Below are 13,207 nucleotides of genomic sequence, written 5' to 3'. Positions count from 1 at the left end.
CGAAGGCGCTGGTCTCAAACGGCCAGCAGTAGCCGGCTGCTCTACCCACCCTTCCAAAGGAGGTAGCAGGTTCCACGTCTCCTCCAACCACTGCGGAAATTTGTACAGCTTCAGAAACCCATGAAGAGCCTTCCAGAGAGCTGTCCAGTGCTAAATGCCTTTCCAAAACCCTGAAAGGGCCTGCACATCCATTCAAGAAATTAACTGAGCATCTCCTATGTGCCAGTGTGCAATAAAAACACGCTACCTGCTCTCAGAGCTGGTGGTCTCAAAAGGCTGCACCTTAAACATACACAAATATATCGTCTGAAACAGGAAGGGTTTAAAGGGAAAAGTGAGAGATGAGGCTACCCAAAACATAAGAAAAGCTGCCCCATGGCAGCCCTGGGGTAATGAGCTTGGGAAATTCCTGCAGCCAGAGCAGTGAGTGATGAGAGACAGGATGGAAGGAAATGAAGTCAGCAAGATCAAGTGGAGCCACACTACGAGGAGGCTGGGCCTCACCCTGTGTGCCACGCAGAACCAAAGATCTGGGGAACACTCAGTGGTCCAGGGAGACCAAGTCCAGGCAGAGAGGAGAATGGCTCCGCAGAAGGTGAGGGAGGGGAAGGGAAGCAGGCAGGTAGGTACAAGAGACATTCAGAAGATGGAACTCAACTGAACGGTGGAGATGTGGGACAGCATCTGGTTCCAGCAGCTGCTTCAAAGGGGCAAGACTTGGGTACTGGGGCTGCAGAAACACTTTCATGGGTGACTGCCTAACACTCCAGCCTCAAGCCCAGTTCTTCAACCCCCAATTCTCTAGAAGGCTCTGTGTGACTTTCAGGCCAGGAGCGCTGTGAGGAGTGTGGGCACATTGCGGGAAAAGAGCATTCAGGCTTGGTGTTCTCCTTTGAGTACATGTGAAGTGCCTATGAGCTCTTCACGCTCACAGGCAGTGACAGCGGCAGGTCTGAAGGTGCTTTTATTAAAAAGAGCTGGCGCCTTCACAAATCATGCCTGTAAAATTCCCCCAGATAAGACACTGCTTATTCGTTGTAATTCTAAATTACAACTAATTTGTAAAAATGAAATGGAACATTGCTACCCATAGAAACGATTGTAAGATGCTGTGAGTACATTTCCCAAGACATAAATCACTGAAGGATCATAGAAGAAAAACATCTAAATGGCATCTTACCTTGAAACACTCAAACCAGCTTCTTGGACTCAGTATTTATGAATTTGTTTCTATAGACAGTCCATGGCATCGTGTAAATGAAGACTATTACATACATACCATAAATTGTGTCGTTAGGGGGAAAGCCTCACTTTGACATTCCTACTTTATGAATAAATTTCCCACCACTCTAAATAGAAACCACCCACTGAGATACTATGTATCTAAGCAGCAACACCAGTTACTGCTTTCTCTAATATACATTTTTAGATTAGACCAGGTGACAGAAGAATTATAACTAAAGAGGCACTCTGTATTCACAGGAAACTATGTTCCTATCAATTAAGGGAAACCCAGGCTTCCCTAGACTCGGACAAAATGCCCATTTGTCCCTCCCAGCCCCACCTCACTCCAACCCCGAGCTAGGAACAGGAGACAACTCGGACACTTTCTTGGTATCTAACATAAAGAAACCCACAATGAAATTCTGTATTCCAAAGGTTTTTATTTTATTTCAAACTCATTGAAAGAAATAAAATTATATTTAAAAAAATAGAGTAATCTCACAAACTGAGGAAGGCTGGAACAAAAGGAACAAGCACTTTTTCCTGAGAGGCAGGTCTAACAGCTGTAGAATGGACTTTCTCCTTTCTAGCTTTTGTCAAACAAAAACAACTTTTCCTAGTTCTAAGGCATCAAAAAGCACTGAGTGCTAAGTGCTTAATCCCCTCTAAAGGGGATTAAAAAATACCAGAAACTGCTACAATTTCCTTTATTATCAAATATTAAATGGTACACTTTTACTTTTTATGTAAATTTGAGGATTTCACACTCATGACTGGTCTGTGACCATGTTCTGGACATACTTTATTAAAATCTACTCCTTGTAATAATGTCCAAAGTATCTGAGCTCACACCCCTAAAACTGAAAGGGGCAGACACCAGGAAGCGCCGCTCTGGACTCTCACCGCTTGCAGCCAAGACAAGTCAGAAAGCACCCATCCCCGAAGACTCAGACACAGCTAGAAGTTGATACACTAAAGCCTAGTTCCTAAACAACTGGACCTGCCAGCAAAGGCAGACCAAATCCTAATGGTTCATAAGTAACCCCCAGAAGTTACAAAAGTCATTTTAGTTCCCAAACCTCTAAACTTACCCATTCCCCATACCTGATTTCCCTCAATTTTATACTGATAAATCTATCAAACTAAAAAGTTGCATTCTCAAATACTTCGGTAAGGGTCCAGACAATAGTTAACATTTTTGTCCTATGCATAAAGGACTGCTTGTGCTAAAGTTTAATTTGCAGAGGTAACAAGAAAGCTTGAACCCATTTTTCCAAATTTTCAATTTCACGTTCTGATTTTAAATATTGAGTACACATTCCTGATGATTTCCCTAAAGTCTTTTTTCTAAGACAGTTAAGTCAATTCGTGTAACTGGTAACCATTAATTCCACAGAGACGTGTACTTCTGAAAGTTGTAGTAAGAGACTGTAATGTCTATAACATCTTTTATAGGTGCTTTAAGATGAAAATGGCCCAACTGTATCTTCACTTAGGTTAATTATATAACATTGATCAGCTATTAAAGATTCAATAAGACTGGTGGGTATCTCCTAGTTAGTTATTTAAAACATCGATTACCAGTAGATCAACATTCCATCCAAAGTACAGTGGTGTTGGGCCCTAAGACAAACACCTGTCCTGTCTCCTGGATTTATACTGGGAGTTAACCCTCCTGGGACAGTGCCTCTCATAGGACACTGGGCTCCTGTCACTTGCAGAAGAGGCTCATGGCCTTAATAATGGCTTTGCTGGGTTTCAGAGTACTGTGATGTCTTCTACCCAAGAAAAAAGCACAGAGCACTCTTCCACCCACCCAGAAGTACAACTTGAGTTACATGCTGGCTACATTCTCCCAGGTGCTAGTATGAACCAGCAATATGCCCAAAAATAACTAAGTTCAAATGAGATACCCAGTATCATAAACTTTTTATCAGAAGTGACTCAGTCTCTTGTCATCAGCCCAGGCACAAAAAAAAAAAAAAAAGACAAGAGAGAAACAGACACACCCCACAGAGCCGAACAAATTTTAGCTAGATTTCTGCTGCTTAAAAAAAGAAGTCAACAAGGACAATCAAAACTACCAACACTGATATAAATCAGACTAGAGATTCCTGACTTTAGTGATTGCCATTTTTTTAGTCTCAATAAAAAGGTCAATATCCTGAGGTTTATCAATATTTTCTTCCTAAAATAATTTATGGGATATAAAAGCATACACATAACAGAAAGAGTGGTACAAAAAGTCTGGAAGAACAACCCACTAACTAGAAAAAGAAGTATCACAAAAATAAAAAGATGTGTTTAAGTGAAATAAATTAAAGGTTAAACCTTACACTTTCAAGTTTTCTTAGACTATTGTTTTGGGAGTTGATGATGCACTTTCCCAATAATCACTTGATTAAGTTCAAACACCACACAGTCCCTCATAAGAAATTTTTGTTTTGAAAACTCCTGGCCACGGGGGCAGGTATCTGAATACAGGAGAAACTACCTGTTGAATTGCTATTCCAAAGCCTAATCAGTAGCTTATGTGATCAAACTATGAAAACATTTTGTTTACTAATTTGGCTGTCAAAATAGTATTTTTTAAATGCTTACTTTATTAGCATCTGCAGAAACTAAAATTTTGGTAAAGTTTCTCTAAACTACTGAGTTGTTTGGGCTTTTTTCTTTTTTAAGGATACAAAAAATGCTAATTCAATGACCTAAAGGTATCATCCTAAAAGCATAATTCTAATATGCTTTACTTTCATTTTTTAAAAAACATATTTGCTTCAAAAGTATTATGTTTTTAAGCCAAATGGCTGCAAACTGCCATTTGTGGCAAAAAGAATACAATGGGTTCTTTACTTAACCTGACATCGCTACTCAAAAACTTGTACTTGTGGGGGAAACAATATTACTTACGTACGCTAAACCAAGGTTTATGCTATACATAAAATCACTCCACATTACAAAGTGATTGGGTTCTACAGCCCTAAAGATTTTAATACGTAATTTAGAATAAAATCACAAATAGATTAACACAGATAACATTTACTTTTTCTTAATCCAATTAACCATATCCATTAAAACCAAGAAACTTCTGCATGACCTGCAGTTCCTCATTCCTTTCGTCAACCTAAAAAAGAAACTTTTCTTGAGGATTTATTAAGAATACCCAGGTCTGGGACTTTTTATCGTATACCTTAAAAATTTGTTTCTTTATCCCACAACAGTTAAAACCTGAAATTTGAATTACATGGCTAACATTTTTAGCTAATCAACTCTTCAGTGCTGATCCTGGAAAACAACCTTCAGTGGATCTTTGACTAAGGAACGAGACAATGTTCAATCATTGATATGAGTGATTTTAGGTCGTCACACCTTTAATGTTCAAACCACAAGGGGTGGAGTTTGGAAAGGAGTGCAGTCTACTGTCCTGCATTATCAGAATTTGTCATATTTTCAGTGCTACTGGGTTGCACGTTGTCTGCAAGATTGTGCGCATGCTCAAGGAACAAATCTTTTAGTACACTTAATTCCTTAGTCAACAGTTTAATTTTTGCCTCCAATCGTTCATTCTCTTCTTTGAGCTGATTCACTCTCTGCAGTGTATCTTGTGCTTTCTGCTTGCTTTTCAACCGGCTCTTTTTCACAGCCATGTTGTTCCTCTCTCTGCGCTGACGATACTCATCACTGTTTCGATCCATGGGTGAACTCTTTTTGCTTTGCTTGCTGGGAGGTACAGCCTTACCTCCTCCCCCGGGGCCAGCGGGCACCAGCTGTGGAACCTGCTGTAAGCCGCTGGCATGAGCTGGAGTATGAATAACACTTATCCCGTTCACTCCTGGAGTACTGTTCTGCTGCGATATCTTGCTCATTTGGGCACTCTCCCTTGCCAACACACAACAGGCAGAAATGAGGGCAAGGTGATCAATTGTTTCCACTCTACACTGCCAAGAAATCTTCACATGTACCTAGTTAAAGAATAAATTGCATTAAAAATTTGAAATGACAAGATCAAATGAGATTAAACCTGCATGCACCTAACAGCAAGCCAACATTATTTGATTATGCTGAGAAAAGTCTAAAGGAACTGTCAACTGTTCCAATGTTTCAGAAGTCTAAACCATTTAACTGAAAGGTAAGTTAGTACAGAAGCACCGTAAGGCCAAATTCAGCCCACCTGAATCCCTGAGGGTACTGCCCATCTGCGATTGTTTTTAAAAATGGGAGGAAAACACATGAATATCCCTAATTAGGCAGCACATATGAATATTACTTGGCAATCTGCCAGAAGGAAATTTGAGATAGTTGGTTTAATCAGGGAACAGCTGAGTTCAATGATAATAGAAGAGACACCTGCAATGAAAGGAGAAAAAAGTTTCAATTGTTGGTTGAAGTCGTAAGGAATGCTGCAGCAGAGTGGCCCGACGGCAGCATTCGTCAGGAATACTGGACTATGAGAGCTGCATGTTCCTTATTCCAACATGCAGAGAGTGAGGCATCAATGACTTGACTTACTTTATGGGATATTTTGAAAAGGTGTTTGTTGGCATCTAAATTTTTTTGAAGAACTTCAAACATTATGAGCTTACAGAGATTTTCTAGGTTCGTTTCTTGGATCAAAGATTTAGGAGCTCTGAGAAACCCAATTTGTTTCCTCACCCCACCATGCTTCCAATAGTGTTTTTTTTTTCTTCTTGACATAACTTAAGAACACATCTAAATATAGTCAAACTAAAACCACAAGGAAAAGAAACAAAAGCTGTAACAATGCATCCAGGAAGTGCAGGTAATGGGACTCAGGCTAGACAGAATAGAGCAGAGTTAGTGCCTGCACCCACATCACTGCTGAAGGAGCTCAGAGCACGTGCCAGCTCTGCAACCACTGTAGTGCTGCCTGTACAAATGAAGTCACAGTTTCAAAAACTAGTCATATTTGGATTACTACAAATTCAACTAGGTCACTACCACTGCCTCAAGATGTGTCAGAAACCATACCTGTCCTATTATCGTAAAGCCACTTCAAGACAAACTAGCTGAGTGAACCGTGTCCACCAAGAAGTCATAGCATTCCTAAAAATTTAGAAAGCACTGTTATGAACCGTAAAACTATCCTATTATCTTTTCACAAAACTGCTAAGACTACATCATGGAAAAACCTGGAGCCAGAATTATGAAATGCCTCAAATGAGTACATCTCAAAAACACCAGTAGCTTCACCCAAACCTTTAGCCAGGCATTTCTATATAAACACTGTCTATACGTCTGCTTTTTAAAATACTCACTTTTTAAAAGTCCATACTCCCTTTGGGTTTTGGCTTGGAGGAGGTCTAAGTGCAACTTTCTTCAGTCACCCCAGTCCTGGACTAACCCAGCACCAGCACCTCCCCCATGCCTCCAAAGTTCAGCCCCCACAAGACTAGTCATATGCTGCGCATATACAGTGCCTGAGTTGTACTGTGTGGGGAAGTCAGTGCCATGTCTGCCCTGGCCCCCAAGATTAGTCTCCAAAAAAGGCTGGTGATGGCATCATCAAAGCAACTGGTGATTGGAAGGGTCTGAAGATTACAGTGAAGGTGACCATTCAGAACAGACAGACCCACACTGAGGTAGTACGTTCTGCATCTGCCCTAATCATGGAAGCCCTCAAAGAACCACCAAGAGATGGAATGAACCAAATAAACATTAAGCAGAGTGGAAATACCACTTTTGATAAGACTGTCAACATTGTCCAACAGATACAGCACCAGTCTTTAAGAATTCTCTGGAACCATTAAAGAGATCCCGGGAACCACCCCATCTGTGTGGGCTGCAATGTTGATGGCTGTCACATTCATGAGATCATAGATGACATCAACAGTGATACAATGGAATGTTTACCTAGTTAAGAACTACAAAAAGCCCTGGCTAGTGTGGCTGAGTGGATGGACTAAGTGCCAGCCTGTGAACCAAAGGGTTGCTGGTTCAATTCCCATTCTAGGGCACATGCCTGGGTTACAGGCCAGGTCCCTAGTGGGGGATATGCAAGAGGCAACCACACATCGATATTCTCTCCCTCTCTTTCTCCTTCCCTTCCCCTAATAAATAAATAAATAAAATCTTGAAAAAAAAAAAAAAAAGAACTACAAAGGAAGGCCCTGGTTGGGTAGCTCAGTTGGTTCAAGCACCATCCCAATATGCCAAAGTTGCAGTTCAATCCCCAGTCAGGGCACATACAACAATCAACCAATAAACGCATCAATAAGTGGAAAAATTGATGTTTTTTTTCTCTCTCTCCCTCCCTTTCTCTCAAATTAACAAAATAACTACAAAGGAAATGTTTCAATTAAAGATCATTTGACAACCAAAAGTTTTTTATATCATTACTTTCAACTGTTTTTAAGCCACGCAAGCAGCCCTGAGCTAGTGGGTCATCTGTTTCACCCCAGTACTAAGGCAGGATATGAAGCTTCCTTCCAAACCATGTGGGACACCTACTCCAAGTCTATCTTCAGTAATGGACACTTGCCAATTTCTCTAGATAATTATTTGATATAAAGTGAATGTTTAAGTGTTTTACTCAATTTTTAAAATGTTTTATTTATTTATTTTTTAGACAGAGGGGAAGGGAAGGAGAGAAACATCGACATGTGGTTGACTCTCTCACGCCAGGTGGGACCTGGCCAGCAACCCAGACATTTGTCCAAACTGGGAATTGAACCAGCAACCTTTTGTTTTGCAGGCTGGTGCTCAAACCACTGAGCCACACCAGCCAGGGCTGTTTTACTCAATTTTTAATAACTCATTTAACACCTCTGCTGGGATAATCTCAACAGTCATAATCTTATATTTTTACTTTTCATACACCACTTATATTTTTAGTCTTTAAAGTTAATCTCTACAGTCAACTCAGCAACAACAATGGGGAATATAGAATAGTAAAACACCCTCCTACTGACAATATACCTTGAACTGCTATCACTAAACTCTTATTAAAGGCTCCAAATTCTGTGACGCTCACGCCCATTTTTGTACCCAAAGATAAGATAGGGCTCTTCTACCTCAGTCTGACTCATCTTGCCAAGCAAGATACTAGACTGAATAGACCAGGTTTTGAAAATGAGCCCTTTAGCTTGAAAAACAAAAAATAATCATCAAACTGGTAAAACTGTAAGAAAGGAAAAACTGGGGATAATAAAAAGAACTCAAAATGTTTTTTAAAAAAAGTACTTCGGCCCTGGCTGGTGTAGCTCGGTGGACTGAGCTCGGGCCTGGGAACCACAGGATCACGGTTCGAATTCCCAGTCAGGGCACATGCCTGGGGTGCAGGCCAGTCCCTAGGAGGGGACTCACGAGAGGCAACCATACATTGACATTTCTCTCCTTCTCTCCTTCCCTTTCCCTCTAAAGATAAATAAGTAAAATCTATTAAAAAAAAAGTAATTCGACCAAAGCCAAGCCAAGAAAGTGGCTTTTAAAGTGGAGAGATAATTCACCCCAGTCAGGATAGCTCAATTGGTTGGAGCATCTTCCCATACACCAAAAGGTATGGTTTCAATTCCCCGTCCGGGTGCATACTGGAGACAGCCAATTGACATTTGTCTCTCACATCAATGTCTCTCTCTCTCCCCGCCCCTTCTTCCCTCTCTAAAATCAGTAATATAAAAAAGAAACTACAGCCTTGGGTGAAGATTAATATTTAAACAAATAAAGACGAAGAGATATCCATTAAGGAAAATGAACCAAGTAAAAGGAGTCAAAGAGCAAAATGGTCTTAAAGACTTAACTCCAAACAGATTATCAATTTTGTTTCTATACTCAGCAAATAGCTGCCTCCAAAATTTATACATTTTACAGTGTACAGTGTCATTTGTGCTTTTGTTCCTTCCACAAATATATGAGCACCTACAATAGGAAAAAATAAATTTTTTTCAAATTTATTTCAAGTCTGGATATTCAACCCTAAATGCAAGTCGGGTAGCTCCTATGCTGACAAATTCCATTCCAAAGTTCAGTCTACAGGAAGCAGGGTGGTGCCTTGTTTCCTTGCATGTGAATCATTCAAGCAGGAAGCAGTAGAAAGACTGAAGAGCAACAGTGCTCAAAGTGTGATCCTTGGACCAGCGACATAATCATTTGGGAACTTGTTGGAATTACTAATTCTCAAGCTGCATCAGATCTAGGAATCAGGAGCCCTAGGAGTAGGGCTGAGCAATCTTGTTTTAATACAACCTCCAAGTGTTTTTCTGTTGACACTGAAGTTGGAAAGCCACTACTAAAGATAACAATGGATCTTTAAAAAAAAACAGAGTAGGTAACATTTTTTAAATTCAGATTTCTTAATTCAAGGGATGTTCATTCAAATCAGTAACATGCTGAAAACTCAGTGTTAGAATGAGTAAAAACAAAAATAAAATTTTTTCATTAAAAAAAATAAACCTGTAAAGAATTTTCCTAACTTTCTTGTCTCTTTTTTGCCTGCATGTGTACAACCAGATATTCTTCCTTGGTCCTCCAAAACAAAATTTTTTACTCACATTTCCTCAGTAAAGGTCCATACTCCAAAATATTTACATATGTTTCTGCCTTGCTCCAAATCTGTTCAATCAATGATATGTGACAATTCTACCCCCACCCCAGAAAAAGAGTACATCCACTATACCTCTCTATTCCACTGTCAAAGAATTACCTCAGGCTGACATCATCTCTCAGGGGGCACCAGTCTCCTCTGGTTAGCAGTGTTCTCTCCAACCACTGTCTCTAGAGCAATCTAACACTCAAACCTGAGTGTGTCACACACCTTCCTGTTTTCCAAGAATTTTCATTCTTCTGTGGCTCCCACAAACAGCATCAAATTAACCCTCCCTCTAGCCCCTGCTCCCTTGTACTTCACACCTCAACAACAGGGAACCACTACAGTCCTCTAAATCCACACCTCTAGGACCACGCTTTCTCTTTAGTCTGTGCTTCTGTGCAATTCATTAACCAGTTTTCTTTGTCAATGTCAACTCTACAGTGTGTCTCTCTGTAGACTACTCTCGAGACCTAGAGGCAGGACTCTGTCTTCACTTCATCTCCACACGCCCAGCATCCAGTGCTGGGCTAGGTACACACAGTGGTGATGCTCAAGAAATATTTGTTAAATACAGTCTCAAAAGGCTAAGAGAAAACATGTTTTAATAAATGTATTACATAACTTGAACAATCAAAATAAATCAATTTAAAATATATATATTACACAAAAATGACATACTCTAGCAGTACAATCTGTTAAAACAGCTGCAATTAAATCAAGAGTATTACTAAAAATTTATGGTCTTACTACCCAAACTTCAGTGTGTTTTTTAAAGGTACAGGAAAATAAAAGTCCCCAGTCTACACAGTGAACATCATTCTTGTCTGGTTTTTGCTTCACTTCAGTTAAGAAGCTTTATTTTCTATTTAGTCCCACTGTTTTCCAATCAATAACCTCAAGTTCTTAGACATGTATTGCCAGGACCTGATAACTCTGTACTACAAGTGAAATCAAGGTAAGCAGTCAAAGTCAATACACACTGAAACAGTTATTTCTATTCAGTTGCACTGCTTGCTTCATGATCCAAAACCGGGGTCCATGAAGAAGGGTATATGCCTTTGGTAAGTACATAAATATAAGAAGGAAATGTATGTTCATTTGTCTTTTTTAAATGTCATTTTAAAAACCATTTTTGGTTTGATTTACAACATAAACAATAAATAGTACACACACATTGTTTATAAATATACATCTATTAGATCATGTAAATTTTTTTAACTGCTAGGACTGGAAGGCATAAAAGGTAGGAGACCAATGTACCTTACCTACTAGTGTAAGATATCAATACAAGAACCATGAAGCCATCCCCTCTCAAGAATACACAATAAACCTGGAATTGTGGCTACCTGCATTTATCATTAGTGTGATCAGATGAGACAATCTTAGACTTTGCGTCTAAATTCAGCCCCCATGAGATCCTATTTGTCTTTATCAAGCACTACCACCAGGTGCTGTTAAAATCCCTAGGGAGGAAACCACCTCTCTGTGATCAGGTAACACTTGCTGGTGTTCTTGTGAATTTAAAGGATAGTCTGAAACAAAGTTTTGTTTCAATGTTTTTTAAGGCAGATACTAAAAATGACTGAATCAGCCAAGTACCTCCACAAGAAGCAAGTGTCAAGAAATTGACAAATTCTTCTCACTAGCATCCTGTAATTATTTAACCTTGTTTACAGTTAAATTCTTCCAGAAACAACCAACTTTAAGAACAGCTTATCCCAAATACCACTCAACGGGTAATAGCTGACCAGATTTTAACTTTTAAATATCAAAAACTTGGATGCAGAATTTCTAAGTACGGAAAGCCCTTATAGTATTTTATTTCCAAAACGTCTTTAGTAGTCACATATCCTATTTAAATTAAAGAATAGGTTCTCCAAATAAGGATTCAATTGAGTGTAGTAGGCTCAAAGACAGAAGTACCAATTTTTTGTGCAACCCCTAATATTAAAACCTTTCTGAAACTGACACATTTTAAGATGCCAGATTAAGCATAAACCTCAGAGAAGAACCAAACACTTAAACCTTCTGAAGAAAAACATGAAAGCTTACATAGAAAAAGAGGTTACCCTTCCCTCAAACCTGTATTTCCATCCTCTCCAAGATACCTCTGCCAGCTGTTTTCCTACTGTGTTTCCCCCACCATGTTAACGAAGTGCTTCGTTTCTTGACTCTTTTCTATTCAACTCGTGGTTGCTGCATCATCTCACCTATGTAAACTGCAGAGTATTAGAACTATAGTTTCATAAATTAAATAATAGTATTTCTGTAAAGTCTCGCCTTTAAATATCAAGTGCTATCCCTGACTACCACTTTATTGACTTCCTAACAGAATTCTCGACGACCCCACATTGAGCAATTTTGGAGTAGGAAATATCCGATATAGCCCTAAAATAAAATACGGTCCAGCTCCTGTTATCCTAGGAACACCCTTTATCCCCAGGGGCCAATACGAGCCCGGCTTGTCATAACTGCACATTTCTGAGGGCTGGGTTTTGGAGGGGGACGCATCTCGGCTTCCAGCTCGTCCCTAGCCCGCGGTGAGGGGCGCCCGGGGGAGAGCAGGGGTCGGCGGGCGGCGCCCGGGCCCTGGGCCGCAGCCAGGGATGAGCTCAGCGGCCCCGCTGGGTGTTGCTGGCAGGTTGCGTCAGACGCCGCGCGGGGCCGCCGCCTGCGACGCCGGCTGCGCGGGGCCTTTCCGACCCGCCGGCCTCCGCGGCCCGCGCCGTGCCTCCTCGGGCTGGGTCCGCGCCCACGCGAGCGGCGGGATCCACCGCGGCCTTCTCCTCCTCCAGCCCGCCCGCACGTCCGCGGCCTCCTTACCTGCACCTCCAGCCCGCCCACCCCCAGGCGGCCTCGTCTCCGAGCGGCCCGGCACGGCGCGGCCCGACCCGACCCAGTCCTCGCAGTTCGCGAGTCAGCTAGGAGGAGAGACGGTTACGAAATCGGCGGCCTCCGCCCGTTCCTCAGCCACCGGCTTCCACTCCTCGCCCCGGCCGCGCGCGCTACCACCGCCGCAAAACCAATGGGAGCGCCGACCTGCGAGCGACACGCCCTCCCCTCGCAATAGGCAGCACTGCCAGCCAATCGCGGGCGGCCTGGCTGGGGAGGCGGGCGGGTGGCGGAGGCGTTGGCCAAGGCGCCGCGGGGCCGGCGGGCGTGGTGGGAGAAGAGAATCACCCAGGACTCTCCCTGCAGTCCCTCTGCTCTGAGCTCTCGGCGGCTACCCGCTGTAGGTCCCACCTGTTAGGAAGTGTCTGTGGAATTTGGAGAAGCGTCGCTTTGTGAAGGCAGCATTGTCTTTGGAAAGCAGAGTGTCCAAAGGTGATTGCTAGAATCATCAAGTTCTGTTTCGGTTCCACCACGTCCTCGGGCATTCCCCCGCTCACAGCGACAGTCTTCCCAGAACGACCTACCAGACTTGGCATCCCGGGAGGT

At 41.8% G+C, this 13,207-nt stretch overlaps 1 protein-coding gene across 1 annotated transcript; it reads right to left on the bottom strand.

Annotated features, from left to right (window-relative positions):
- Positions 1-948: 948 nt before the first annotated feature.
- Positions 949-12,883, bottom strand: CEBPG (CCAAT enhancer binding protein gamma). The gene is made up of 2 exons (XM_037030735.1): positions 12,593-12,883; positions 949-5,186 (listed from the first exon to the last, which is right to left on the bottom strand). The coding sequence occupies exon 2, from the start codon at positions 5,088-5,090 to the stop codon at positions 4,641-4,643; it is 450 nt and encodes a 149-aa protein (XP_036886630.1). The 5' UTR covers positions 5,091-5,186; positions 12,593-12,883; the 3' UTR covers positions 949-4,640.
- Positions 12,884-13,207: the final 324 nt, after the last annotated feature.

Source organism: Sturnira hondurensis, unplaced genomic scaffold (assembly GCF_014824575.4).
Source record: "Sturnira hondurensis isolate 20B ecotype Veracruz unplaced genomic scaffold, ASM1482457v3 Scaffold0020884, whole genome shotgun sequence".
NCBI classification, from domain to species: domain Eukaryota; kingdom Metazoa; phylum Chordata; class Mammalia; order Chiroptera; family Phyllostomidae; genus Sturnira; species Sturnira hondurensis.
The sequence above is the reverse complement of the archived record's forward strand: the minus strand, read 5'-3'. Positions and strand labels throughout refer to the sequence as shown.